Genomic DNA, 25021 nt, shown 5'->3' on the forward strand with positions numbered 1-25021 from the left:
GCACCATCAACCTTGAGCCCCCAATATCCGTCTGGGGTATGGATGGAGTGCAGAGGAGCTCCCAGGCCCGCCCCGCAGCCCGCCCGGGATGATATCTCGTGCTACGGGCAGTACCTTAGCGTGGCGTCAGCCTGGCCTGGAGCTGCTACTGTTCCAACACGCCCCCCTTCCACAGAGGCAGATCCATCCATGAATGCTTTTTTCGTCGCCCAATGTCGTGGTGCGGACGGGCAACCTCCGAGGCCCCCCCATGCATCAGCTACAGCTCCAGTTCCAGACCGTCGGTGAATGATGGGGAACGGCCTCGGTGTCGATTGGAATTCGACGCCTCGAGCAGAATTTAGATCTTACATCAACATTCGAGTGCGTCGAGGTGCGACTGTCTGAGGATGCTGGGAGCGAGTTCGGAGCGAGTTGGGAGCTGCGTCCGCCCTCGTCAGTGGGAGACGTTGGGGTAGCACAGGTATCCACGTGACCTCTCAACGTCGCCGATGCCAATTTTCGGCGGCGAAGGTTGATTTTTGGGGGGCGGGCCAGCAAATCTGGGATTCATTATCAACCTCACCTCCAAACGACGAAAAAACCGCTCCTTCACCTCAACCCCCGCGAGACCGACCCCAGATTATTCAAGATGGCTGCAATCATCAAGGCTGCTAATGCCAAGATCCGGTCCAACCCGGTATCTGATTACATCTGCTCGACCCGTACGTTCCCAGAATCGCCCTTGTCATGCTTTTCCCAAGAGCTCCGATTCGTCGCCGAGAGCGCAAATATGTGATGTCGCGATCCATCACCTGAACCGACGACTGTTATAGCTCTCGTGGAGTGTTTTGGACACTGGGGAATAATGCGCACGAGCTGTGCCTCTTATCGCTCAAGTCAATTGGCGTGCGGGCGAGCTTGAAGAAGCTGCTAGCTACAACTCGGTCATCGACTACGGCAGCTTCGGAGGCGTTGATATGCGACAATGTAGACTGACTCTTGACTATTCCAGACTTCTGGGGTCCCGTCTCCAACTTTGGCATTCCCCTTGCCGCCATCATGGACACACAGAAGAGCCCTGAACTGTAAGACTAACCTCCTCTGCATAGAGGTCGTAACTGACTCATCTCCTCCAGTATCTCGGGACAGATGACCGGTGCCCTCATCATCTACGCCGGTACCTTCATGCGCTACTCTCTGGCTGTGACACCCCGAAACTACCTCCTCTTTGCCTGCCACTTCGTCAACGCCGGCGCCCAGCTCACCCAAGGATACCGATGGCTCAACTACCACTACTGGGGCGGAAAGGAGAACATGGCAAAGGAGCAGCTGGTGCAGGCGGCAGAGGTGGCCAAGAACAAGGTTGAGAAGGCCGGCGAGAAGGTTCAGAGCGCCGTCAGCAAATAAGAGGAGAATAGACCGAAAACACCCCGTTAGGATCGGTGTATCGGGGACGGGTGCCGTTCACGGTGGGAGCATCCCCGGGCTTGACCTCGGTGTTCGGAGAGTGTCACACGCGGCTACGCAATTCCTTGTACACCTACGAGAACCTTCCCCATGCTCTTCCTAGTCGAGAGGGCACCTAGAGGTTGGGGTACCTGCAGTGATTGTGCCCGGAGAGGTGCCAGAGAAGGAAGTTTTTCGCTTTCCGGGGAACATTAGATGAATCAATTTGGTTAGAACAACAGACCGCGCCCCGGGAGCCACACCATGAGCTCGAGGAGCGAGTGAGCGTGAAGAATTGTCCCCCGCAAAACGCAGACAAGAAGCCTTCCCCCGGGAACGCTCCCGAGATGCTGCTCGACTTGGTTGATGGTGATGTAGAACCGCCAATGAACCGGCAACTCTCCAGCCGTGCGTCAGTGGTGTCGCTTCGAAGCTCCAGATGGCGCATGCGAAACACTTGACTGCATATCCACGACTTCCACAACTCCCAAGTTCTACTGAGTGTCTGTATGTATGCACCCCCACAGGCGGCGGCTAAAGGGAGAACGAGGGACAGACGCCCTGGCCACTAGACAGCCCAGGCTACATGAAACCTCATCTCGGGAAAAGAGAAAGAAGATCTGGTAGGAGTGGGCCCGGTTGGGGACCCCGATCTTTCGTGTCAAGCAGCCCCAGGGCCCCTGGGACTCTCTTCTCGTGCCTGGTCTGTGCCCGGGAGGGCCAAGGTGAAGGACGACTAAGCTTGCTTGGTGCCGTTGCCATTATTAAATTTGAGGTCACGGAGCGTGGCATTAACCCCTTGGCCAGGCGCAGTTGGGTAATGTTCTGGTCGGATTCTGCCCGTGAACGTGGAGTCGTATGCCGAGAGCCTGCCAATCCTCGTCGAGGATTCTCGGTGGACGTCGCTGTGGACTTGTAACGCCGGGGAGACCCGCCGTTATTGCCAAATCATTACCGGATCCGCGTGTTGCCTTTTCTAGCCGGTCCTTGGGGATGGGGATGGAGGCGCATCTGATGCTCGAGTCCCTTGTCAGACTCCCACATGATGCGCGCCATCTGCAGCACGTCACGGCAGCTCGTCCTCAAGAGGACAAGGGGAGGTAGGAAAACGAGCACCGTCGGGGAGATAAGGAAAATGTCGCGGACATGTTTCTGGGCTGATGAACTGTGCTGACTGGTTCGCCTGTTGTCGGTCGTTGGCTGTGTGCATCTCGCAGCAACGCCGTGTGCTTGGGTGCGAGCACGATTCATTGTTTCACAAGCATACACATACGCATACGCAGCAACGCAACGCATAGACGTGCCTACATAGACACACACACCTAAAGAATCGATCGTCGAGGCAAACTCGCTCCCGGTCCCCGGCCATGCAAGGTCGACCGGCATTGGTGAGGGGAAAGGCGTCTGCCAGTGCCGCGAATTGTTTCGGCCGACGCCCAATCCAATCCGCGAATGTCATGAATAGTCAAATCTAGAAATGCCTTCCTCTTCGGCTCTTGTTCAGCCCTACCCCAATTGACCTCGATTGGTCTGTGTTGACTCGAACTTGATTTAACCTTGTTCAGCCGTCACCGACTTCCAATTTGGGGGAGCTCGGAGGGGTACACCGAAGGCCGACCTCGGAGCTAGCTCGCTGTTTTGGACGACGGAAATGTCGCCGGCATAAACTTCCCCGTAGGAAAAAGGCAGAGAGACAGGTTTCAGGAAAGATCCCCCAAGAGGAGCAGGAGTAGGAGCTGCCAGTCGCCTTCACTGCGACAGGTCGGGCGAGGGGGGAGAAATGCGCACCAATGGAATAGCCGACTTAGTCAAATCGACTAGCTGCGATTCGCAATGTGCCGGCCTTCTCCCACCGAGAGAAGATTTCTTCGGCCCAGGTGAGCGACATCCAAGGGACGGCAGGGGTGGGTGGGCAGGAGGTCCCTTGGAGCACGCGCAGTGTCATGGATGCCGCCGTCAATCAAGGTCGACGACAGACGGGGGTGGTTGTTGGATGGCCTGGGGCCAAGCAGAAACGAGGTGCCGGCCTTCGACCTCCGTGGGGGTGGAGTATGCCGTGGGAATAAACACTTGACAGAGACGGGAGATTGGCCTTGAGAGCTGGCGGCAAGACGTCCGCAGTAGCCTCGGTTTTCTTCGTCTCCTGATCCAAAGAATAAACCACCGAGGCGGCTAACCCTCGTCCCTGATGGTTATCATCGCCTCGTCGGCTATTGACAGTTGCCCTGTGTTATTTCGATACGACAGGGCAGGAAGGCCCTCGCCAATGGACCAAGCGGGCCGGTTATCTGCCACCCCCATGTCACCTCTCCACTGTGCACATGTGTGTTTTTGACCAAGAGCTGGAGTGGGTGGTTGATCATCAATAAGGCCAGCGAGGGATATGGCAAGATGGAGGCGCCGGCGAGCGGCGAGGCGCGCAAAATGCTTCGAAATGCCCGGAACGGCGACGATGCACCCCGCACTCGTCGAATCCGCCGAGCTGGGGGGCTCGGGGCTGGAGCTCGGAGCTCGAGCAAGCTGGAAGCTGGAGATGCGAGTTTGGGTCGGCGAAAACAGCCAGGGGCCGATGGAGGGTTGGTCCCTACCCTTGGGTGGTGTGCCCCCCGTGGTGGTGGCCGTCCCGTCCGTGGGTGCGCCGTAGACCACGACCATGACGGGAGGCCCGTGGCGGGGGACCCAGACAAGGCCGTGACCGTGACACCCATGGCCCATGGGACACACAATCCCGAGATGCTGCAGCACAGAGATGCGATGCGGCGTGCGTCGGGAAACGCTGCTGCGGCTCTGTCGCCGTGTGCGAGAGCCTCCGGGCAGGGATCCAGGGTCATCTCGCCAGATGGTGCTGCATCATCACGACGAGTCGACACATCCTCGGCATTAAGGAACGCCCAGGGCGATGCAAACGTGGATCCTCTGACTGGACTTCCCTTTGTCCATGGCATGGCAAGCCATGGGCAGAGACCACACACAGCATGCTCGTCGCTACGCCGGCGTCAGGCGGGTGGGACATACAACCTCTAGAGGTAAAGTTGCGGTGCGGGCAACCTCTAGAGGTAAGGCGTGAGTACAGGCAGAACCTCTAGAGGTAAGGTGCGCTCAGGTCGGTGTACGTGGACGAAACGCAGAGAAGCGCAGAGTACCTTTGGACCGGATTGTTGAGGAGCAGAAATTTCTTTTGCCGAGCGAGGGGAGCGAGCGCACACACCACGGCGCAGCGTCGGTCGCGTTGGACTGGGCAAGCGGTTGTTGTTGAGATTATATGAAAAGCTTGGGAGATAGATACTGAGATATAGGCCGATAGAGCTGATAGAGACCAAAACCTGAGCCAAAACAAACAAGTCATGGCCAGGACAGCTGCGCACTATCGATGGGTGCTGATTGGCCAATGGCTTTTGGCTGAGCCAGAGAAAGAGCGAGTTGCGTCAACTCACCCGCGCGACCTTTTTTTTTTTGCTGCTTGGCTCGCTTTTCTCGTCGCAAACAACACCGAGACAGATCATGGCCCCCATCCACAGCCATCCATAAGCCAATAGCTCATCTTGTCGCACTAGTTAGTTATGCATCCAAATCCACTCGTTCACTTTCCTCATCTCCAACAGCCGGTGCTTGGTCCGCCTGAGTCTGTTCGGCCATCTGATAGGTGCTCTTCCCGTGTCGCTCGTTTCTCCCTCGTCCTCACCACCATCCATGGATCTTGTTATGCCCATCCATCGCCTCCCGTCCCGGCCGGGACTTGTGAATCTGCCACCACATCTCGCACCATACACGCCCCCCATACCCCCCATATGTCTTGTCATTTTGCCTGTTCCCGGGCGAGGCGCGGGTCAAGTCCATCATCAACCCATGTCGATGGTACACGGCGCTCACGATGCGTGCTGCGGCGCACCACGTTTCTCCCAAGCTCGTTCCCCCCCAGTTTTCCGGGGTCTAGTCTACCATGCCTCTGTCTGCGCTGCTCCTCCTCCTCCTCCCACAGCCGCCTTGCTGTACAGTTGCTGCTGCTGCCTCTGCCTCTGCTTCTCCCGCCGCTCTATGCATACATAGGACGCAACCCCCCGTTGCTGGCTGCAGCACCTCGACCGGCCCGGTCCAACAGCATCCATGAATATCTCCATGGATCCGTAGATGCCAGATGAACGCCTCCCCGGGAGCCCAGAAAGGTAGCCTGCCAAGTGGGAGAAATGACGACTGCTTGCCTGGACAACAGACAGGAACAGGGTCTAAGGAATCTGGCTCGGCGAGGTACCTGCAGTCTCCTCCGCGGCTGTATGGCCGAGCCAAGTCCCACCCCCAGCTCCGTTAGCTGGTGATCGTCTGGAGACTTTTTTTCTTCTCCTCTCATTTCTGCCGTGATCAAATGGTATTCAAAGTCCGCACCTCTATTGCCGTTTTGGTATACTGGACGCGAACCCTCAAACTCCGATCCAGGTCCGTTGAAGACACGGCTGGTAAACCGCCGACTAAATAGGTAGTGGGTGGGATGGTTCCTTGGTGTCAACCGCCGGCTCTATCAAGCTTCGGAGGGGGCAGACGGAGCTGCCACGGACGTTCTCTGACTGAGTGAGGTACCGACCGCGCCGTCCCCGCCTGCGCGCACCGCACCGTCGTCTGGAGGTACAAGCCATTTTCCTGGGATGAATGCGCCTTCCCACTCCATCATGATGGGCATCGCTCAAGACACGCCCTCCGCGCCTCCGCCTTCCAAATTACACTCCCTACCGTCCTGGGTAGCTCTTTCCCCCCCCGGCGGCCGGGTGTGTCACCGACGAGTCTCATCGAGCTTGCGATGGCGCTTGGGGTCGTCCCTACAAAATCCCCTCGCCCGCCTGCCTCTCTCTTCCTCGCATTCTCTCCCCTCTAACCCTCCAACCCTTTCCCCTTTGCTACAGAGTATCACCTTCATCCTCACGCCGCCTCTCTGTGCTACTGGGTGATATCGCGGTCAATTCGTGAGCTGGAAGAGCTGTCGTGGTATCTTCATACCGACAAGCGTGCTCGTTACCCCACCACCAAAGAACAGACCCCGCCATCCCCGAGCTCTCGACTACGAAGCTCCCCTCTCCGCCAGAGCTTGTCGCCTGCCTCCATCACCAGCAGCTTCGTTCGCTTTCAGTTGTCCCTGACACCAATCGCCCAACATGACTGCCGAAGCCCCCCAGCAGCCCCTCACCTTCAACGATGTCTTCGAGGATGATGATGTCGAGGAGATCAAGGAGGCCAACACGGTCCACCACATCCGTGCCAACTCCAGCATCATGCACGTGAAGAAGATTCTCGGTGAGTACCCGGCGTGCGCTTCAGGGCCGTCAATGGCTTCGCAAACGGGCCCAATGGCTCCTTTTGCGCTTACTCAAAGAACCCTCGCTGACTTGGCTCTCTTCGCTTTTCTACAGTCGCCAACCGTGGTGAAATTCGTAAGTCACGGCTGACCCATTCCCTTGATCGGACCCGCAATCGGCTAACATGTGAACAGCCATTCGTGTATGCTGCCCTTCCATTCCTTCCAACCGACCGTCCAATTTTAGACACTGCCAAGCTAACGCGAATACCCCATGATAGATTTTCAGAACTGTGAGTCCTGGCCCTCGGCATTTGTTGACCTGTTTTGTCTGGGATACAGTGACTAACCCTCACTAGGCTCACGAGCTGTCTCTGCACACTGTTGCAGTCTTCAGGTACCCCTCACTTGAATCCACGGTCCGCCGGCGCGAGTGTTCATAAACTAACTCTCTCAGTTATGAGGATCGGTTGAGCATGCACCGACAGAGTACGAGACTACCCTGTGCCGTGTTTCAATGATTGCTTTGCTGACCACGTTCCACAGAGGCCGATGAAGCCTACGTCATTGGCAAGCGAGGACAGTACACCCCTGTCGCCGCGTACCTGGCTGGTGATGAGATTATCAAAATTGCCGTTGAGCACGGCGTGCAGATGATCCACCCTGGTTCGACTAACCCTTCGGTATCCGGGATTCCCCACGCTAACTTGGTCCCCAGGATACGGTTTCCTCTCCGAGAACGCCGAGTTTGCCCGCAACGTCGAGAAGGCTGGCCTCATTGTAAGTCTAAATCTACCCCACCACTCCCGTCATGTCCGTGCACTAACCCCGGACCTAGTTCGTCGGCCCCTCTCCCGACGTGATCGATGCTCTCGGTGACAAGGTCTCTGCCCGAAAGCTCGCCAACGCTGCCAACGTCCCCGTCGTCCCTGGTACCAATGGTGCTGTCGAGCGGTACGAGGAGGTCAAGGACTTCACTGACAAGTATGGCTTCCCCATCATCATCAAGGCTGCCTTCGGTGGTGGTGGCCGAGGTATGCGAGTCGTCCGTGAGCAGGAGAGCCTGAAGGAGTCCTTCGAGCGTGCCACCTCTGAGGCCAAGACTGCTTTCGGTAACGGTACCGTCTTTGTCGAGCGATTCCTTGACAAGCCCAAGCACATCGAGGTCCAGCTTCTCGGTGACAACCACGGCAACATTGTCCACCTGTACGAGCGTGACTGCTCTGTTCAGCGACGACATCAGAAGGTCGTTGAGATTGCCCCTGCCAAGGACCTTCCCGCCGATGTCCGTGACAACATTCTCAACGATGCTGTCCGTCTGGCCAAGACTGCCGGCTACCGCAATGCAGGCACTGCGGAGTTCCTGGTTGACCAGCAGAACCGCTACTACTTCATCGAGATCAACCCTCGTATCCAGGTCGAGCACACCATCACTGAAGAGATCACTGGTATCGACATTGTCGCTGCTCAGATCCAGATCGCCGCTGGTGCTACTCTGGGCCAGCTCGGTCTCACCCAGGACCGCATTTCCACCCGTGGTTTCGCTATCCAGTGCCGAATCACCACCGAGGATCCCGCCCAGGGCTTCCAGCCTGACACTGGCAAGATCGAGGTCTACCGCTCTTCTGGTGGCAACGGTGTCCGTCTGGACACTGGTAACGGTTATGCCGGTGCTGTCATCACTCGTAAGTGTACACATACATCGATTTATTAAGACCTTACTAACTCCAAATTAGCCCACTACGACAGCATGCTTACCAAGCTGTCCACACATGCCAGCACATACGAGATTGCCCGCAGAAAGTCTCTGCGTGCCCTGATTGAGTTCCGTATCCGAGGTGTCAAGACCAACATCCCATTCCTGGCTTCCCTTCTCACCCACCCTACCTTCATCGATGGAAACTGCTGGACCACCTTCATCGACGACACGCCTCAGCTCTTCGACCTCATTGGCAGCCAGAACCGTGCCCAGAAGCTGCTGGCTTACCTCGGTGACGTTGCCGTCAACGGCAGCAGCATTAAGGGCCAGATCGGCGAGCCCAAGTTCAAGGGTGAGATCGCCGTCCCTGAGCTCATCAACTCTGCTGGCCAGAAGATCGACACCAGCCTGCCCTACCAGAAGGGATGGCGAAACATCATCCTTGAGCAGGGCCCCAAGGCCTTCGCCAAGGCTGTCCGCGAGTACAAGGGCACTCTTCTCATGGATACCACCTGGCGTGACGCCCACCAGTCTCTCCTGGCTACCCGTGTCCGTACCGTTGATCTCCTGAACATCGCCAAGGAGACCAGCCATGCCCTCTCTAACCTCTACTCTCTTGAGTGCTGGGGTGGTGCCACCTTCGATGTCGCCATGCGATTCCTCTATGAGGACCCCTGGGACCGACTCCGCAAGATGCGAAAGCTCGTCCCCAACATCCCCTTCCAGATGCTTCTCCGTGGTGCCAACGGTGTTGCCTACGCCTCGCTGCCCGACAACGCCATTGACCACTTCGTTGACCAGGCCAAGAAGAACGGTGTTGATATCTTCCGTGTCTTCGATGCTCTCAACGACATCAACCAGCTTGAGGTTGGTATCAAGGCTGTTCACAAGGCTGGTGGTGTTGTGGAGGGTACCGTGTGCTTCTCTGGAGACAGTGAGTCTTCTCCCTCCTACTCTTTGTAACCCTGCTAACCATACATGTAGTGTTGAACCCCAACAAGAAGTACAACCTCGAGTACTACCTTGACCTTGTTGAGAAGCTCGTCAAGCTCGACATCCACGTCCTGGGTATCAAGGATATGGCTGGTGTTCTCAAGCCCCACGCCGCTACCCTCCTGATCGGCTCTATCCGCAAGAAGTACCCCGATCTTCCCATCCACGTCCACACCCACGACTCTGCCGGTACCGGTGTGGCCTCCATGGTTGCTTGCGCCAAGGCTGGTGCTGATGCTGTCGATGCTGCCACTGACAGCCTGTCTGGCATGACCTCTCAGCCCAGCATCAACGCCATCATTGCCTCGCTTGAGGGTACTGACCTTGACCCTGGTCTGGATGCCAAGCTCGTCCGAGCCCTCGACGTCTACTGGTCCCAGCTCCGCCTGCTCTACTCTCCCTTCGAGGCCCATCTCGCTGGCCCTGATCCCGAGGTTTACGAGCACGAGATTCCTGGTGGTCAGCTGACCAACATGATGTTCCAGGCTTCTCAGCTTGGTCTTGGATCTCAGTGGCTTGAGACCAAGAAGGCCTATGAGCACGCCAACGATCTCCTTGGCGACATCGTCAAGGTCACCCCCACCTCCAAGGTCGTCGGTGATCTTGCCCAGTTCATGGTCTCCAACGGTCTCTCCCCCGAGGACGTCAAGGCTCGTGCTTCTGAGCTCGACTTCCCCGGCTCCGTTCTGGAGTTCCTTGAGGGTATGATGGGTCAGCCCTACGGTGGCTTCCCCGAGCCTCTGCGATCTGATGCCCTCCGTGGCCGACGCAAGCTCGACAAGCGACCTGGTCTTTACCTCGACCCCGTCGACTTCACCAAGACCAAGCGCGATCTCGCCAAGAAGTACGGTGCCCCCATCACCGAGTGCGACATTGCCTCGTACGTCATGTACCCCAAGGTCTTTGAGGACTACAAGAAGTTCGTCCAGCAGTACGGCGATCTCTCCGTCCTGCCTACTCGATACTTCCTTTCTCGCCCTGAGATTGGTGAGGAGTTCAACGTTGAGCTTGAGAAGGGCAAGGTTCTTATCCTCAAGCTCCTTGCTGTCGGCCCCCTGTCTGAGAACACCGGCCAGCGTGAGGTCTTCTTCGAGATGAACGGTGAGGTCCGACAGGTCACCGTCGTCGACAAGAAGGCCGCTGTTGAGAACATCAGCCGACCCAAGGCTGATGCTGGCGACAGCAGCCAGGTCGGCGCTCCCATGTCTGGCGTGCTGGTCGAGCTCCGAGTCCACGAGGGCTCCGAGGTCAAGAAGGGTGACCCTCTTGCTGTCCTCTCTGCCATGAAGATGGTGAGTAATTCTATCATGCGTATTTGTGAACAGTTGCTAACTTTGACTCCAGGAAATGGTCATCTCTGCTCCCCACAGCGGAAAGGTTGCCAGCCTCCAGGTCCGGGAGGGTGACTCGGTCGACGGCTCCGACCTTGTCTGCCGTATTGAGAAGGCTTAATTACACCCAAAAGGAGATTGGAATGTTGCTTTGCAGTAAAAGGGTTGGGAAGAATTGCTTTATGGGTATGGATAACTGAGCGGAGTACCTCACAGAGAAGCTGATGGGAGAAAGCTCTGGGTTCGGCGCGAGGAGACGTCCTATGAATGAATAGCCTTTTGAACAGGACTTTGAATACAATTACGAATAGCTTCAGTCGTTAGGATACCTTTTGAAATCAGAAGTTGCTTTCTGAAGAGTATCAAGTAGCCACTTTGAAGATGGGGGTGGTGACATGTCTTGAGCCTGACTGTGAGAAGTGAGGCAGCTTAGATTACTTCTACTAACTCCAAGATTGCTCTTATATGAAATACTGATGAAATATTCCTAAGGGTTCACTAAGGATTAGCACCCAGCTATCATAAATTAGGTGGTCAAGTTGGTGTGCCGAATATCCGCTCCTCATGGGAGATTCATCTTAGCTTGGGCCCCTGGTTGTGGACCAGCCTCGGTCACCAACGGTACATGCAGCGATGGATTTAAGGCGATACACATGTAGCAAGGTCCTTTCTTTTCTAAGCGTTCCTCCTCCCTTTCTCACTTTTAAGCTCGTGCAGAACTTTTTAAGAGAGATCTTGTGAGAGGAGGTAAAGAAGATAGTTGATGGGGTAAAAATCTACTTGTAAACAAATATCCATCCTAAGACGCCAATCCATAATCCAACTCCATAGAACAACCCAAAACTCCCAGCATATCCACATGGCGTACACGTCAATGTGTGAAACTCCAAAAACCCAGCCATAAGTTTTGCGTCTCATATCCAAAGCCTCGTCAAGTCCTGTCAACCGGTCACTTAAAACTGGTATGGCTTGGCACCTGGGTACGCTTCATATGTAGGTGATCGCTGTGGCCGTGCAAAGCCCGAGTTGAAGTCAAAGCCGGAGTTGTTGTTGATCGGGGACTGGGGCTCCTGGGGGTACTGTCGCTGGGGGACAGGGTGGGAGCCATAATGCGCCTCGGGGGCTGGAGTGTGAGATTGCTGGCCGTAACCGTAGTCATGTTGAGGGGCGGGGGATTGACGAGCAGGCTGGGCGTAAGCGTAGTCATTTTGGGGAGCGGGAGATTGGCGATATCCGTTAAAGTCGTCCTGAGGAGCTTGTCTCACGCCGTAGCCCTGGGGAGCTGGCGAAGGGCCACCTCGATATCCGCCATAATTTGCGTGATCATTCTGGACTGAAGATTGACTATACCCTTGCATCTGACCATACCCTTGCGTTTGACCATATCCTTGGTTCTGGCCATATCGGTCATTACCAGTGGGGGCTTCAAATGCCTGGTCTGAGTAACCATTTCCACCAACCGAATTGTAATTGTATGCCTGATGATCAATGGGCGAGTAGGCATCCTGGGCCTGGTTATGGGCCAAGTAACCGCTTGAGTTGTTGGTCGGTTGGCTGTATGGGTTCAACTGGTTCGAACCATTGTTCATGACGCCCACCTGCTGGCCTGTAGCTGGCTTCTTGGCAAGTGAGTCCAGCTCGACAGCTTCTTCATGAACCATGACCTTCTTGTTGCTGGCCTCGTCCCAGCTCGGCATTTCGGGGAGGGCATCGTCGTTTCGCGGCTTGGACATTTCGAACTCGGCGTACTGGGGCGGCTCGGAGTGGGAGGACTTGGGTGCAGACGCAAACTGGGGCATAGTCGAATTCATAGTCGAGGGGTTCATAGGAGGCTCTGATCGGTATCCGTGGTGCTGGTTCTGGGGGGCGTAAGGGTCGTCGAGGTGCTTGATTTTGCGGCCGCCGGGAGGATCGCAAGCGCCGCAGCAGTTGCCGCAGCACTGGAGGCATTGGAAGCAGCTACAGCAGCACGAGAGGCCACAGCAACAGCAGCGGATGATACACCAGAGGATGCTGAATATGATGAGACCACCAATGATAATGACGCCAATAACCGGCCACCTAGACGTTGTTAGTGGGGGAATAACACGACTTATATGATAGACAGCACACACTTGCACCAGGGCACAGTCATGCAGTTGTCCCAGCTCGAGAAGGCGGTCGCAAAATCATCGACTTTTTGTGCGGCGTCGGCGACTGCAGCGTTGCCAACCTCCTGTCGCCGCACCAGACCCGCGGCAAGGCTTCGAATGACCTTGTCTTTGACGATCTCCCAGTCGCTTCCCCGGAGACTCCGGATCATGGCCTCATCGATAGAGGGCATTGTGGCGGTTTTGAAGTTGAAATCGAGTAAATTATGCTGTGAGTATCGAATAACGAATGTTTCGGCAAGTTCGTTGAGATAGGTGTGGCAGATATTGAGGTAGGTTCGAGAGGTGTTCCAAGAGAGTGGTGTTGCTCCGTCGCATGAGCAGAGTGAGTAGATGGTTCACAACGCGCGTCTGTCGGTTGACTGAGAAACGATTGAATCTATTAATGAAGCTCTGGAAGCAGAATACGAATGATTCGGATTTTCAGCGTCGATGTGTTGGGCGGGCAGTCGTGGAATGAAGGAACGCAGCAGACGGGTGTCAGTCGAGTCAGTCACGGGAGTGATTCAAACAGAAGTTAAAGCGACGCTCGCGCCGATAAAGAAAAAGAGAGTATAAACGAAAAAGAAGCAAGAGTGAGAGTAAAATCCAGAAAAGGATCGAGAAGATGCCGTAGAGGCGGTGGCCGTGTCAGCACAAGGCGTTTAAAAGAGGGAGGCTTGAGTTCAAGAATAGAAGTGAGAAGGAGGGAGGAAGGAAGCAACACGCGGCCCAGAAGCCAGTCAGAGTCGGGAAGGAAGGAGCCAAAGGGAACTAACGGGAAGGTTTTGGCGGGCTTCTTCAAGGAGGCGCTGGAACGGAGGGCCGCTAGTGGTCTGCGGCGTGGTAATTTACCCCTTGGAGGCGCCAAAGACCCCTGTCGAGCAGATGCTGAAACCGTGAAACCTTGGGGGCCATGCAGGATCCTGTGGGCTCGCGCTTGTCAGTCGTTTACGGACCTAACATACGCGGCTGGACAAAGAAAGGCCGAATTTCAACAGAGGTAGGTATACTGAGTACGCGGGATAAATATCTGAAGAGAGATCACTGTACAGAAACACATTGTCATGGACATCGTCGTTTGATCGTCGACCATGGCCTAGCCCTTGCAAGTACGAGCTCGGGCGATCACCAGTTCGTGAGACATTCTCAAGGGAGGCTGTGAACGAAACCTGCAAATCCTCATTATGAGACAGACAGACGCAAGAATCGGCAATGCCGTCATGCCGTCGAAGCAGGTTCCGGGTCAAGATCATGGCTATCTATGTACGACTGTCATGGTTTTGCATCTTGTAGACACCAACGTGAGAAGGATAAACCCAAAGAATTTACCTGTCAATCAAGTCAACCTCTGACTGTGCCGTTCTCGGCACTGAGCGATAATTCCTGTCAAACCATATGCTACCACTCTCACGTCAAACAACCCCCGTCCTGGTGCGGCACGAGGTCCGCATGGCATGGGTAAGGTTCGTTCTCTTGCGGGATGGTTTCATCTACATGAGCATCGAAAGAAAGGCCAAACCCAAAAGCCACGACCAAAGTGTCAAAAATTTGAGGATTCTATATCATCTTTCTCACTACAAATTCATGCATTCATCATTATTCTCCGACATAACTCAGGTTGTCCATCTTCCCAAACGCGGGTGATCCAGGGGCTCCCGAAATGACAGGGTCACTTCGATAGCCGGACGATCCTGTCGCAGACCTGACTAGAAAAGCTGAAACACATCCATTGACAGGAGAAGCTGTCATTGAACATCATTTCCCTCAACTCGGAGTATCGTCATAAGATGGACTGCTCATTCATTGGTCTATGCCGCTTTTTAACTCTGTGCCGCGTTTCTCACCGCCAGCAACTTTGACTTTACTCGACCCCGAGGATGAGCTGACTTTGGTGGTGTTTTGATTGCGATATGCAAGAGGGATTGACATTGGTAAATTGTTCTAGCTACCAGATCATCGTCAATTGCTACACCAAAACAACCAATCAACCCTTTTCAGCACACGCTCCGTTAATGACGTTTCATGCAGACTCAACGGCTGTGGCTGTGGAAGAGAGGTCGTGTCTCGTCGAAAGAACCACTGACAGCGGAGTGGCGCCCGCTTGTCACTCGATACCCTCCAGAGCACATGAATGGCTGGCTGCTTGTTGGGCACTATCTTGGACTGACAGCTCGTACGAACCTGGAGCTGGGACCGGATCCCCGCCTTGCATTGCACAGCTGATGACTCCTGTCGATCATGGCAGCCAACACAAACAGCAGCTTGAGGTATGAAGCGCAGGTCTCTCTCACACCTCGATAGATGCTCCTGAATCCGTATGATGAAACTTGGGTATGACGTCAAATGATTTCTCAGTGTGTACAAAGCTATATTGAGCGTATGAAGAGCAGATATTGCTGAGCAAGTGACATTACACGAATACCTCCATCGCCTCTATCGTCAAGCCTGACAGTAGTAAAGCATCCAGTCCAATTCAATTCCAGAAACGCCTCATCAGTGGTATCCTTTTTCCCCAAACGGCCGTTCCAGCATCGTCATCCCCTGGCAGTTCCTTTACTTGCCCGGGGGAGGGCCAGCAGGCGGCGTGTAGCCTGGGTCGTCGCGCTGATATGTGCCCTGAGGAGCCTGAACACCAGAGTACTGCCCTTGACCGTAGTATCCATCGTTGGGGTTAAAGGTGGTGCCCGTGTACTGGGGCTGCTGGTGCTGGGCGTAGGCGGGTGGAGGCGGGGGCGGGCCGTATCCATACTGCTGCTGCTGGTTGTAGTCGCCCTGGTAGCCGCCCTGGTTGTAGTCGTGCATCTGGTGGTTGTTCTGGTTGTTACCCCAAGGCTTGTTGTTGGGAGCCATCCAGCCAGTGCCGTAGATGGGCGTGACGCCACGGCGGCGGCGACGACGAGAGGAGAATCTAAGGGGATCACGGTCAGTATCTTGCGGTGAATGGAATGAAGAATGTAGAGATGGCTTACAGGCATGTCAGGATGAGGAAGAAGAGGAAAATGCAGACACCGGCCAGAACCCAGCGTCCCCAGTAGGACCAGTTGCTACGCCTACATTCGCGGCGAAAGCTATCATAGACGTAGCCGTAAGGGCAGCCCCAGGCGCGCTCAAAGATTTCCTCGACGGGCGCCATGGTAGAGTGTTGATTAGGTAGATGCGAGATGAGAATTCGCGATGTAGGTGATGATGTTTTTTTTTTTTTTTTTTCGTTGAATGCCTGTGGACGAGGTTGGTCGAGAGACAAGGCTGTCAAGGTATGTAGTGGTGTCGCAAACACGGGCGCGCAAAAGCCCAATCCGACCACGGTTAGCGAGTGTGATCGGGGGGCGTCGAATCGGTGATTAATGACGTGAACTACTGGTAATAGTAAGACCAACAGGTGGTGACGTCGAACGACGAACAATAGATGGAGGGGAAGTTTTGATTTTGTAGGTGAGAAAATAGGTATTGTAGGTAGATGAAGTGAATCACCTGGTGCGAGGGGAGAGAGAAAGAGGCAGCCAATGCAATCATGCGGGAGCACACGTATTTTCTACTGCGTCGTCAACCAAGAGAGCCAAGCTCCCAAGCCCAAAGCCAAGAGAAATCCCGGCACGCCCAAACCGTCATCCCACTCGCTCAATCACGACCAGTTTACGCTGGGCATCACAAGGACCTTTTTCTCGGCACGCCCACTTTTTCGGCTCATTTGTAATTTGTCTCGTGGCTGTGCCCAGAAGGTGTCTTAAGCTGTTTCGGAGCTTGGCGACAGAGGTGGGAGCATGTTTTATGGGCTTGGTTGCTGTAACGATTTTGCCTTTATTGATGCAAGCGAATATGCCGCTCTTCCCGTCAATGCTGACCGTTTGGAGGAGATGCCATCGTATTGAATTGACAAGCAATTCCCAATAGGCACCAAGGGTATCATCTACACTATTGTCAGCGACTTCAATTTAATTACTTCATACTCCGTAGACTAAGTACCTACAGTAACAAACCATCATCCCACACCGAAACTCACCTCTCGGTCGGAGAGACCAAATATCGAACAACAAAAGTCACCTGCCCTTTTCCATCAAAAAATCCTGCTCAGCCTCACGTCGTCGTCTTTCCCTAATCCCACTTGGGCCTTGAAGCGTCGCCACCAACCTCTTGGCCCCGACTCTGGGATGACGTCTCCCCTTCCCCAGCCCCGAGAGCTCCACCCCCGAATTGACAAGGGGATTCACAAAACCCCAGTACATAGCCATGTGCTTCGAGAACCTATGCTATGTCGCGAGAAGCTCCTACTAATTAAACAACTGCCTACTAATGGTGATCAATCTCCTTCAAGATTGTTAGATCTCAGTCCAGACATCGCCATTGCCATGATCTAACAAACAGTGGAATTCAACCCAAGCTCTAGATACGAACAGGCCACATCCGGTATGCCCCGTGTTCCCATCACCCATCATCACACGTCATTACGCAATTCCGTCGTACAAAAACAAAGCATCCTTTCACACGAATTCACGTTCCAAAAATCAGCCATGATGCACGAAATTAATTCAATTAACGACGTGGACAAAGAGTCTCGTGCTGATAAGCGCTAGAGAGACTGCAACATGTCTAGGTAGCATCATTGCATCGTATCGCATCGCATCAAGCGCTACGACCCGCTCAGTAGTCGTCAGCCGCTGAGCCTCTTTCATAATTCCAAATCCTCAACCTCGTCGACGAGGTAGAGATCGCTTCATTCATCCATGTATACAAGGCTTGGTACTCCCTTCCATGCCTTCCAGTCCATTCATTGCCATCCATGTCGCTCAAGTCCAGTAAATCCATCCATCGTCACCGACGACGCCGCTGCATCCAGATTCCAGACAGGGCGAAAGCTGTCTTCCATGGTAATCATCGAGAGGAGAGTCGCTGTCAGAAGATTGACGGCAAGTTGCTTTTAGGCACCAAAAACGCCGTCATGAGACATGCTGAGAAGCGACAAAAAATTCAGTATCCCCAACTCCGTTGCCCTTCGTAACGACCAGAATCGTCCATCGTATAAGTGTAAAGGAATTCGTCAAGGACTCGGCGTCTAGAGACCAGCCCTGGGGAAAGAGTATCGCTGGCGTCGAAGCTCGTCGGCGGCCTTCATGTTGCGCTCGGCGGCCTGTTGAGCCTGCTGCCGCGCAGCGAGGGCGTTGATCTTCTCGCGGGCCTTGAGCAGGCTGCTGTTGTCCTGCTGCTTGATCTTGGATCGAATGTCGTAGAGGGTTATGAGGGTCGAGGCTCGGTCGATGTCATCTTCAAACTGTATGGCAGCCTTGTCAGCAGCCAGTTCCCAACTCCGCCGAGGAGGCGGCAGGTAGTGGAGGCGCCTCACATCAGATTCACCACGGCGGGGAGTGCCGGGGATGGAATTGCCAGCTGAGCCGGGCAGAGAACTGGGAGAGAGGATTCGGCGGCCAAACTTGTCAAACTTGCCCTCTGAAGACCAGTGGCGCTGGATGCCCGAGGGGCGCCGTGAGTTATGAGCGGAAGGCGTTGAGTGGGAGGTGGATGCTTGTGCGTCGGTCGCGGTGCGATTGCTCGTGGAGGGGAGGTGAGCCGTGACGATGGCGGTGGCGGCTTCGGGTTCCTGATGCGCAGGAGATGTCAGTAATGAGCCACGGCGCGAATCATGGGCATAAAAATGGGTATGGTCATGACGAGAACGTACAGCAGCGCCGAGGTTGCTAAGGTCGGCGAGCACCTGAGAAAGCTGGAGGCTCTCCATGATCGAGATGGCGAGGTAGCGTGTGATGTGTTATGTACGGCGGTGATGGTGATAGTTATGCTTGTCGGGAATGCTTCCTATCGAGCTCATGTGAAGTCGAGGAGGAAGAAAAGGTTTGGTCGGATTAGGAGTGAAGCGGAGGTTAGCACGGAGGAGGGGGCTTCGGGGGAGGGAGGTATGATGGATTTTATTGAGCACCCCTTCCCTTGGTTCACAAAAGCTGAGGTGCCAGCGCTGGGTTGACCTGAACTGGGCTGGCGGCTGCTGGCTGCTGGCTCCTGGGCTGGCTCCTGGGTGAATTTTGGGTTTCCCCTTCGGTGAAGTGGAGGGCAAAGCGGGGAGCCCGCCTCGCGCTTTCCAAAATCAACTGTGGGATTTGTTTAGCGTGTGTTGTGCGCGTGTGCCAAGCGGCAGGGGCGAAAAGCGGGTCCCAGTTTTTTTCCATTGTGGAGGGCACCTCATCCAAGATCATCAATCAACCCTTGGGCTTACAACGAATGTCACAGCAAACACACAAACGGAGGACGAGGACTTTCTTGTTGGCGTCTCCTGATTTCATCGGTCCGGATCGTCGGCCTCTCACGAGACGGTTACGGAATTACGTAGCTGAGTAATACCGGTAAGTAATCAAGTCTGGAGGGATCTCACAATTCAACACTGGATGGCAGCCTGCACCTGCTGAGAAATGGATATTAGTGAAGCGACATGTGCCCTCGCTCTCGACGATTATAGACTCCTCAATCATTGGCTGATGATAGACGATCAAGCTTCCAGAGCGTCCAGACGCTGCAGGGCTCCAGCTTCTGCATGTATCGTGCAGATGAGAGCCGGATCCCCCCGGATGCATTGGATCCATGGATCTTGGGAGAGAGGGGCAGCGGGCGGGACGAGGGTCAGCACGGGCAGGCGTCTAACTTAGCTCCCAGGCTCTAGCGAGCTCGACTCCTCCCCCACACTTTCAAGTTCCCCATGGCTTCAACATTGGCGTTGCCAGTATCAAGTTTGTGAGATCTAAAACGCCACGGTCGAGCTTGAGCTGAGCTACTCCTTGCCTCGTCTGAAAGCCTACATCTCACCGCTTCTCTCACATATCAACTGCACATCCTTTCTTTTACATCGGGATCGATCGGGCCTGGCTCGACTTGATCTTCGCCCTCTCCGGTGATGGTGGGCGAAGGTCCTTTCCAAGGCTGGATAAAGGATGCGGTGCATTCCACACGGAGGCGACGGAACATAGAACCTGGAGCCTGGGGTCTCCCAACCAACATCACCTGTGCCCCGGGCAGGGGGAAGCATCACTGACGGGTTCGTCACCCAAGGCTGGGCTTACAGCATGCACTGCGCTGCACTACAGCACACACCAGCGGGCAGAGGGAGAATCGACACCCGCCTATCTCTCGAATCCAACTGCCGTGTCCTTCCGCCCTGTCCCCTGTGCAATCCGTGCCATTGGGCCGCAGTTACGGGCTTGCATCTTGGATCTGGCGTTCGCGCTGGAGGAATTACTGCCATGTGCGTCATGGCCTGAATGACCAGGTCAGCTCTCCAGTCCTCGACTGTGCCCATGAGATTCCAGGTCAGGCAGCCCATCATCAACTTCGACAGGACACCCTTCTAGCAGGTCTCCCCGAATCCATCCGATGTCGGGGCACATGACCAACCCTTTGTTTGTATCGACATGTCTCGAAGATGCTGCAGGCGAGTGCAACCCCCCACTGGATTTCCCCGCAAAACGCAGACACACGCGTGAGCATTTCCTTGCTTGTCTAGCCCCCTTGCTACGAGGGAACGGCGGAGCTGCCAGCCGCATTCGGGTTGCAATCCCGACTTTGCCGTTGCAATTCCCATCTCGTCGCTCCTGGATGATCAGGCACAGCATGAGGTGGAGTTGACCTTCCCTTCTCGAAAAACGCATATCGCAGATCCTTTGTTGGCTTCTTGTCCCAAGGACCCCGAGACTCCGAGATACCCGCGACACTCCCTAGAAGAGCAACTAAGGCAGCAAGGCAGAGTTGCAGTTGTCCAGGCAATTGCTTCTCTGATTCAACACTCCCGCAGCATGCTGCTACTGTGCCCATCACTCCATCTTCCTCTTGTTGGCATCGGAATACGGCACCGGTCCGTAAGCCTCAAGCCCAAAGACCCGCCCCCGCGTGGATCCCCGGGGCCGGCCCCGCTGCGGGTCTGTCCCGGCCCGGTCTAAAGCCCCGGATTCCACTGTTATCCCATCTTCTGTCCACATAAGGCAGAGAAGAGAGCTAAGTCAAAAAGGCTCCATGAGGTCGGGGGCCAAGGGCCTCAGAGCAACTCAACAGAGAAGAAAGCTTCTTTGTCAAAGAAGCATAGTCTGCTTCTGTATCTGCATACCTCGCACCATTAACCTTTGGGAGGAATAGAAGGTGCCTGAGTGTGCTAGTCCTAGCTTAAACCCCTTTGTTACAGAAGAGATTGTTCTTAAGGGCGTTCTCATTGTTGTTCACCCACGGTCTTGTTCTTGCTCGAGAACATCCTCTTTCAACGCATGAACAATAAGAAGACTAACCTTGAACGATATCTCTGGGAGCTGGCGTATATATAGCCCCAAGCACTCCGTACTTTTTTCTTGGTGTTCACAGCCAACCAGCAGCGACCTGAACTGGAACTGTGCCCGCAATACATCCATCTGATACAAGAGGCGCACCGGTCACGATCTCTCAAGCAGCGAACCACAAGGGAGTCAATACATTAGCCATGTCAGGTTATAAGTATTCCGAGTACGACGGAGGATGCTATTCCCCTGGGCGCTCGCGCTCCTCCTCCACAGGCTCTTTTACGAGCTATAAGCAGCTCCGTAAGAGTGTTCGCTCGCGCTCCTGGCGCAGTTGCCGTGCGCTCAATCGTACCGCCTCTCGGGGTATGGAGCTTGCTCGGCGATTGTCTTGCAAGCACTCGAGAAATGCCAGGGCTTTCTACGACCTCGTCATGGCCCTTCCAGATATCCCCACTACCTGCAAGAAACTGCCCATGTGCGAGGACATGCCAGTCAGCCTGAACAGGGCCGATACAGATAGGTCGGACATGACAGAGGCTGAAATTCTGGGCCAGCAGCTGTTGCCCGTCCAGTCTTGCTTGTGTGGCTTCTCGCCATGCGACGGCAAGTCTTTCAGATGTCTCGAGGCAGGTATCAGAGCTCGGTCTCCATGCCCTTGATGACTATGAGTGAATAACCCAGCCGGCATTTGACGCAGGTCAGTCACAAAGTCGGAACAATGGGTCAAAGGTGAGTTCTTCCTTTACCCAAGCACTACTACACAGCTTGGGATCAAAGGTCCAGGATATTTATTATCTCCCAATATATATCAACAATTAAAATTGGAATTGCCTCATAACTAGTCCTTTCGTCTTGTGATGACCTTTTCATGCTCCTTTGTCGACCTCAACGGAGGGGGCTTCATGTGCCACGTAGACAATAACAATAGCACCTACCAGCCCGGAATGGTTGAAGAAGGCCCAAGAAGCAGGCCATGCTGAAGACAAAACAAATACACTTACCCAAGAATATCCGTGCCCATGATCCACTCCCGTGCCCATGATCCACTCCCAGGTGATTTGCAAGACTGCCTTGGAAGATCGACAACAGCATATTCGCTCCATATACTGCAGCCCAATTAGCCCTAATAATAAATTCAGCAAGAGAACTCACGCAAAAAACATCCAAGTGGTCTCCAACCTGCTCGTGTTCCCTACTCTTTCAAGGAGGGCCGACGACGTAACTTGAAGGGATGTCTTGTTAGGTTTGAGACTCAACAATGAGACAAGGCAGCGGGTAGATAAGCATTTCTGAGAAGTTGGATCATGCCGAGTCAGACATACATATTACTCGGTGCTAAGAATAGAAGCTTAGCACAGTTAAGCTTTCCTCAAGCACTTGGCATGGTAAAGGCCCAATGAGAGATAAAGAAATGGGAAAGAAAGGAGTTGGAAGCAATCACATTGAGAACGAGTTTGTAGGTTGCTCCAGTTAAAGGCCAGAGACAGCCAGTTGCTCTCAAATAGAGAATATCAGGTTCTTCAGCCATACAATAGCGCTCCCAATGTCACCTTTATTCTCATTCATCGGGACTCTGGGGTGAGATGTGGACTAGATTTTAAGCTGAAAGGCAGTGATCCAAGCTCAGTGGCCCCCAACTCCTTTACCTACCTCGGGATAGGCAGTTACCAATCATCCAGGGCGTTCAGGGAACTTTACGACGATGCCCGTCTTACTTGGGAAATTGGCAATCCGCAACTGTCGTAGCGGTCTTGATACAAAGCTCGTTGGCTTCCAGTAACATCGTGGAGCGCGGTAATGTCTCATCGACCAACATGTTCCAATAGTCACACCAGTTTCAGCAATGAGGAAAGTCACCTTGAGTATCTTTAAACGCCTTGGCACTTCTCTTCTATTCGTGTATGCCTCCGACGGGCGATTGTCCCTCCAGGGGCCCTATTGGGAGTGCGAGTTTACAGCTAAAGATATAACGGACCGCTTGACAAAACAGATGCCTCCAGAAACAAGCCCAGCAAAATTCTAACAAAAACATCGCTTGTAAAGTCAAAGTTCCTCCTCTTGAGTCTTGCCGTTCTTACTCCTTGGGGAACAGCTCGGGGGGTGCGATCTTACCCGACTCGTTCCGTGCGCTCGAACTGCTGCCTATGATTGTCCGGTCGTCGCCGTCACGCTCGGGGTCATACTCGTCCGAGTCTTTGCTCTGGGGCCGCGAAGGGAGCTTAGCAGCTTCGTCATCGGCGTCACTGTCGCTCTCGTGATCCGTGTCCACGAGCCTAACGCGTGATGTTGCATCCTCGCTGTCGTCGTACCTTCTAGGCCGGCCGTCGTCGGGATCCTCGGAGGCAAGGGGCTCGTGGTCGCCTGGCTCCTTGAGCTTGATGAAGGAGTCGATTATATAGTACTGCAGGGCGTTCATGATGAGGGGGAAGATCATCATAACAAAGGCAATTTGGAGCTTCTCGTTGCCCTCTGTCCAGCCGAGGGCCCAGTCACCCACAACGGAGATCCAGGGCATCATGATAAAGATGATGAGAACGCAAATCTTCATGCCGAAAAGACCACAGAAGTAGATGACTGATTGCTTTAACCACCACCAGGCATTAGGCGGGTTGCCATAGTTTCCTGATTGTACGGACTCGGGTGGTTGGCCAACGGGGGTGAAACGGACGAGACCAGTGAGGACGCGGAGAAGGACGATAAGGATGGGAATTCCGAGAGTGGTCTAATGTAAAATGTCAGTGAATATTTCTCAATGCAAATTACAAGCTAAGGAAGGGCTGCTTACATCAATGGCGAGGTTGAGGAGGTAGAAGGAACACGGGTTGGGGGCGTAGTCATCATCTGACCGAGCGGCCAGTTTTGTTGTCGCCGGTTCCACCTGGACTGAGAATCGACCGCTTGTCAACATGGACATGAAGATGTTGGCGATGTGGACAAGCACGGAGCCAAAGACCTGCTTGGAGACGTCGAAGAACCAGATCTTGAGGGGGCGCTGCGGCCTCTCCCGCCAGCGCTTGTAGACGAGCGAGAGCAAGGCCAGAGCGCCGAGCGCGCCCTGAACGAGCAGGGCGAAAGGCCCCAGTAATGAGCACTCGCCGGGTGATCCATCCTCGGATTGCGGCGACGCGGAACCCGTAGCAGTGGCCGCGGCGGTCGCGGAGGCGATGATGGAGGTGGCCATGTTGAGGACGGTCGAAGGATCGTCAAGAGCGAGGGCTAGCGAAGAAGCATCATCGACGGCGGGAATTAGACTCTCGATGCCCTGGGGAGGGTGCATCTGGGGATATAGATCTAAATAGTTTAGATCTCGTGGAGGAGAAGGCGAGAGTGGTGATGTTTCAGAATGGAAAGGGACCAGAGTAGCGCGAAGAGAGGTGACGGGACGAGATGAAAAGCGACCGTTGTGATTTCCCTTTTCTTCTAGAAAAAGACAAAGAATATGCAGAAATATAATGTTAAGAAGCAGTGTGACGTATTCAGAAGTTTATCAAGCGAAAATGAAGAAGCAAAAAGAGAGGGAAACAGAAAAAAGGCAAAAATAGGAGATAGTCAGAAACTCAGAGTCGTTGACGACGGCACGTCTTGCGGCTGGCGCTTGTGACCGATGCGGATGGAACAAGCCATCACCACCTGCTTTCCTTTTCAAACCAAGGCTCAGGCTAAGGCTGAAAACGATCTGGGCTCCACACAGCCACCGCTTTCCCCCGCCCGGGAGCCTGCGAGGTCCAGAATCTGCAGTCAAGCCACAGGCAAATCAGGCACTTTCCACGCACTTTTCCCGCTCGTGGCTGTCGCCTGCTGACCTCGACTGTGGCTGAGCAACCCCTCCTCTGACTCTGTCGGCCCAACGTACCTCCATCCTCCGACGAGCCGGACCAACAAGGCAAAGCGTCGTT

The 25021-nt window shown here is 54.5% G+C and overlaps 6 protein-coding genes across 6 annotated transcripts; 2 read left to right on the plus strand and 4 right to left on the minus strand.

Moving 5' to 3' along the window:
- Positions 1 to 631: 631 nt before the first annotated feature.
- LRP88_10146 (pyruvate transporter MPC1) lies at positions 632 to 1389 on the plus strand (the record flags this gene model as incomplete). The annotated part of the gene is made up of 3 exons (XM_083246613.1): positions 632 to 704; positions 995 to 1067; positions 1119 to 1389. 3 exons carry the CDS (start codon positions 632 to 634, stop codon positions 1387 to 1389), a joined length of 417 nt encoding a protein of 138 aa, XP_083097726.1.
- A 5180-nt stretch (positions 1390 to 6569) lies between these two features.
- Positions 6570 to 10853, plus strand: LRP88_10147 (carbamoyl-phosphate synthase L chain, ATP binding domain-containing protein; the record flags this gene model as incomplete). Its single annotated transcript, XM_083246614.1, has 8 exons — positions 6570 to 6708; positions 6825 to 6845; positions 7256 to 7375; positions 7428 to 7489; positions 7548 to 8394; positions 8446 to 9342; positions 9393 to 10693; positions 10746 to 10853. The coding sequence occupies 8 exons, from the start codon at positions 6570 to 6572 to the stop codon at positions 10851 to 10853; spliced, it is 3495 nt and encodes a 1164-aa protein (XP_083097727.1).
- An 832-nt stretch (positions 10854 to 11685) lies between these two features.
- Positions 11686 to 13055, minus strand: LRP88_10148 (uncharacterized protein; the record flags this gene model as incomplete). Its single annotated transcript, XM_083246615.1, has 2 exons — positions 11686 to 12691; positions 12847 to 13055. The coding sequence occupies 2 exons, from the start codon at positions 13053 to 13055 to the stop codon at positions 11686 to 11688; spliced, it is 1215 nt and encodes a 404-aa protein (XP_083097728.1).
- A 2362-nt stretch (positions 13056 to 15417) lies between these two features.
- LRP88_10149 (chitin synthesis regulation, resistance to congo red-domain-containing protein) lies at positions 15418 to 15997 on the minus strand (the record flags this gene model as incomplete). Its single annotated transcript, XM_083246616.1, has 2 exons — positions 15418 to 15772; positions 15834 to 15997. The coding sequence occupies 2 exons, from the start codon at positions 15995 to 15997 to the stop codon at positions 15418 to 15420; spliced, it is 519 nt and encodes a 172-aa protein (XP_083097729.1).
- A 1917-nt stretch (positions 15998 to 17914) lies between these two features.
- Positions 17915 to 18595, minus strand: LRP88_10150 (uncharacterized protein; the record flags this gene model as incomplete). The annotated part of the gene is made up of 3 exons (XM_083246617.1): positions 17915 to 18130; positions 18203 to 18457; positions 18539 to 18595. The coding sequence occupies 3 exons, from the start codon at positions 18593 to 18595 to the stop codon at positions 17915 to 17917; spliced, it is 528 nt and encodes a 175-aa protein (XP_083097730.1).
- Positions 18596 to 23199: 4604 nt separating this feature from the next.
- LRP88_10151 (vacuolar membrane protein-domain-containing protein) lies at positions 23200 to 24402 on the minus strand (the record flags this gene model as incomplete). The annotated part of the gene is made up of 2 exons (XM_083246618.1): positions 23200 to 23847; positions 23911 to 24402. 2 exons carry the CDS (start codon positions 24400 to 24402, stop codon positions 23200 to 23202), a joined length of 1140 nt encoding a protein of 379 aa, XP_083097731.1.
- Between the last annotated feature and the right edge of the window lie 619 nt (positions 24403 to 25021).

The sequence above is a fragment of the Fusarium phalaenopsidis genome (genome assembly GCF_050370095.1).
Source record: "Fusarium phalaenopsidis strain FUZ10S chromosome Unknown contig_32304, whole genome shotgun sequence".
NCBI lineage: Eukaryota > Fungi > Ascomycota > Sordariomycetes > Hypocreales > Nectriaceae > Fusarium > Fusarium phalaenopsidis.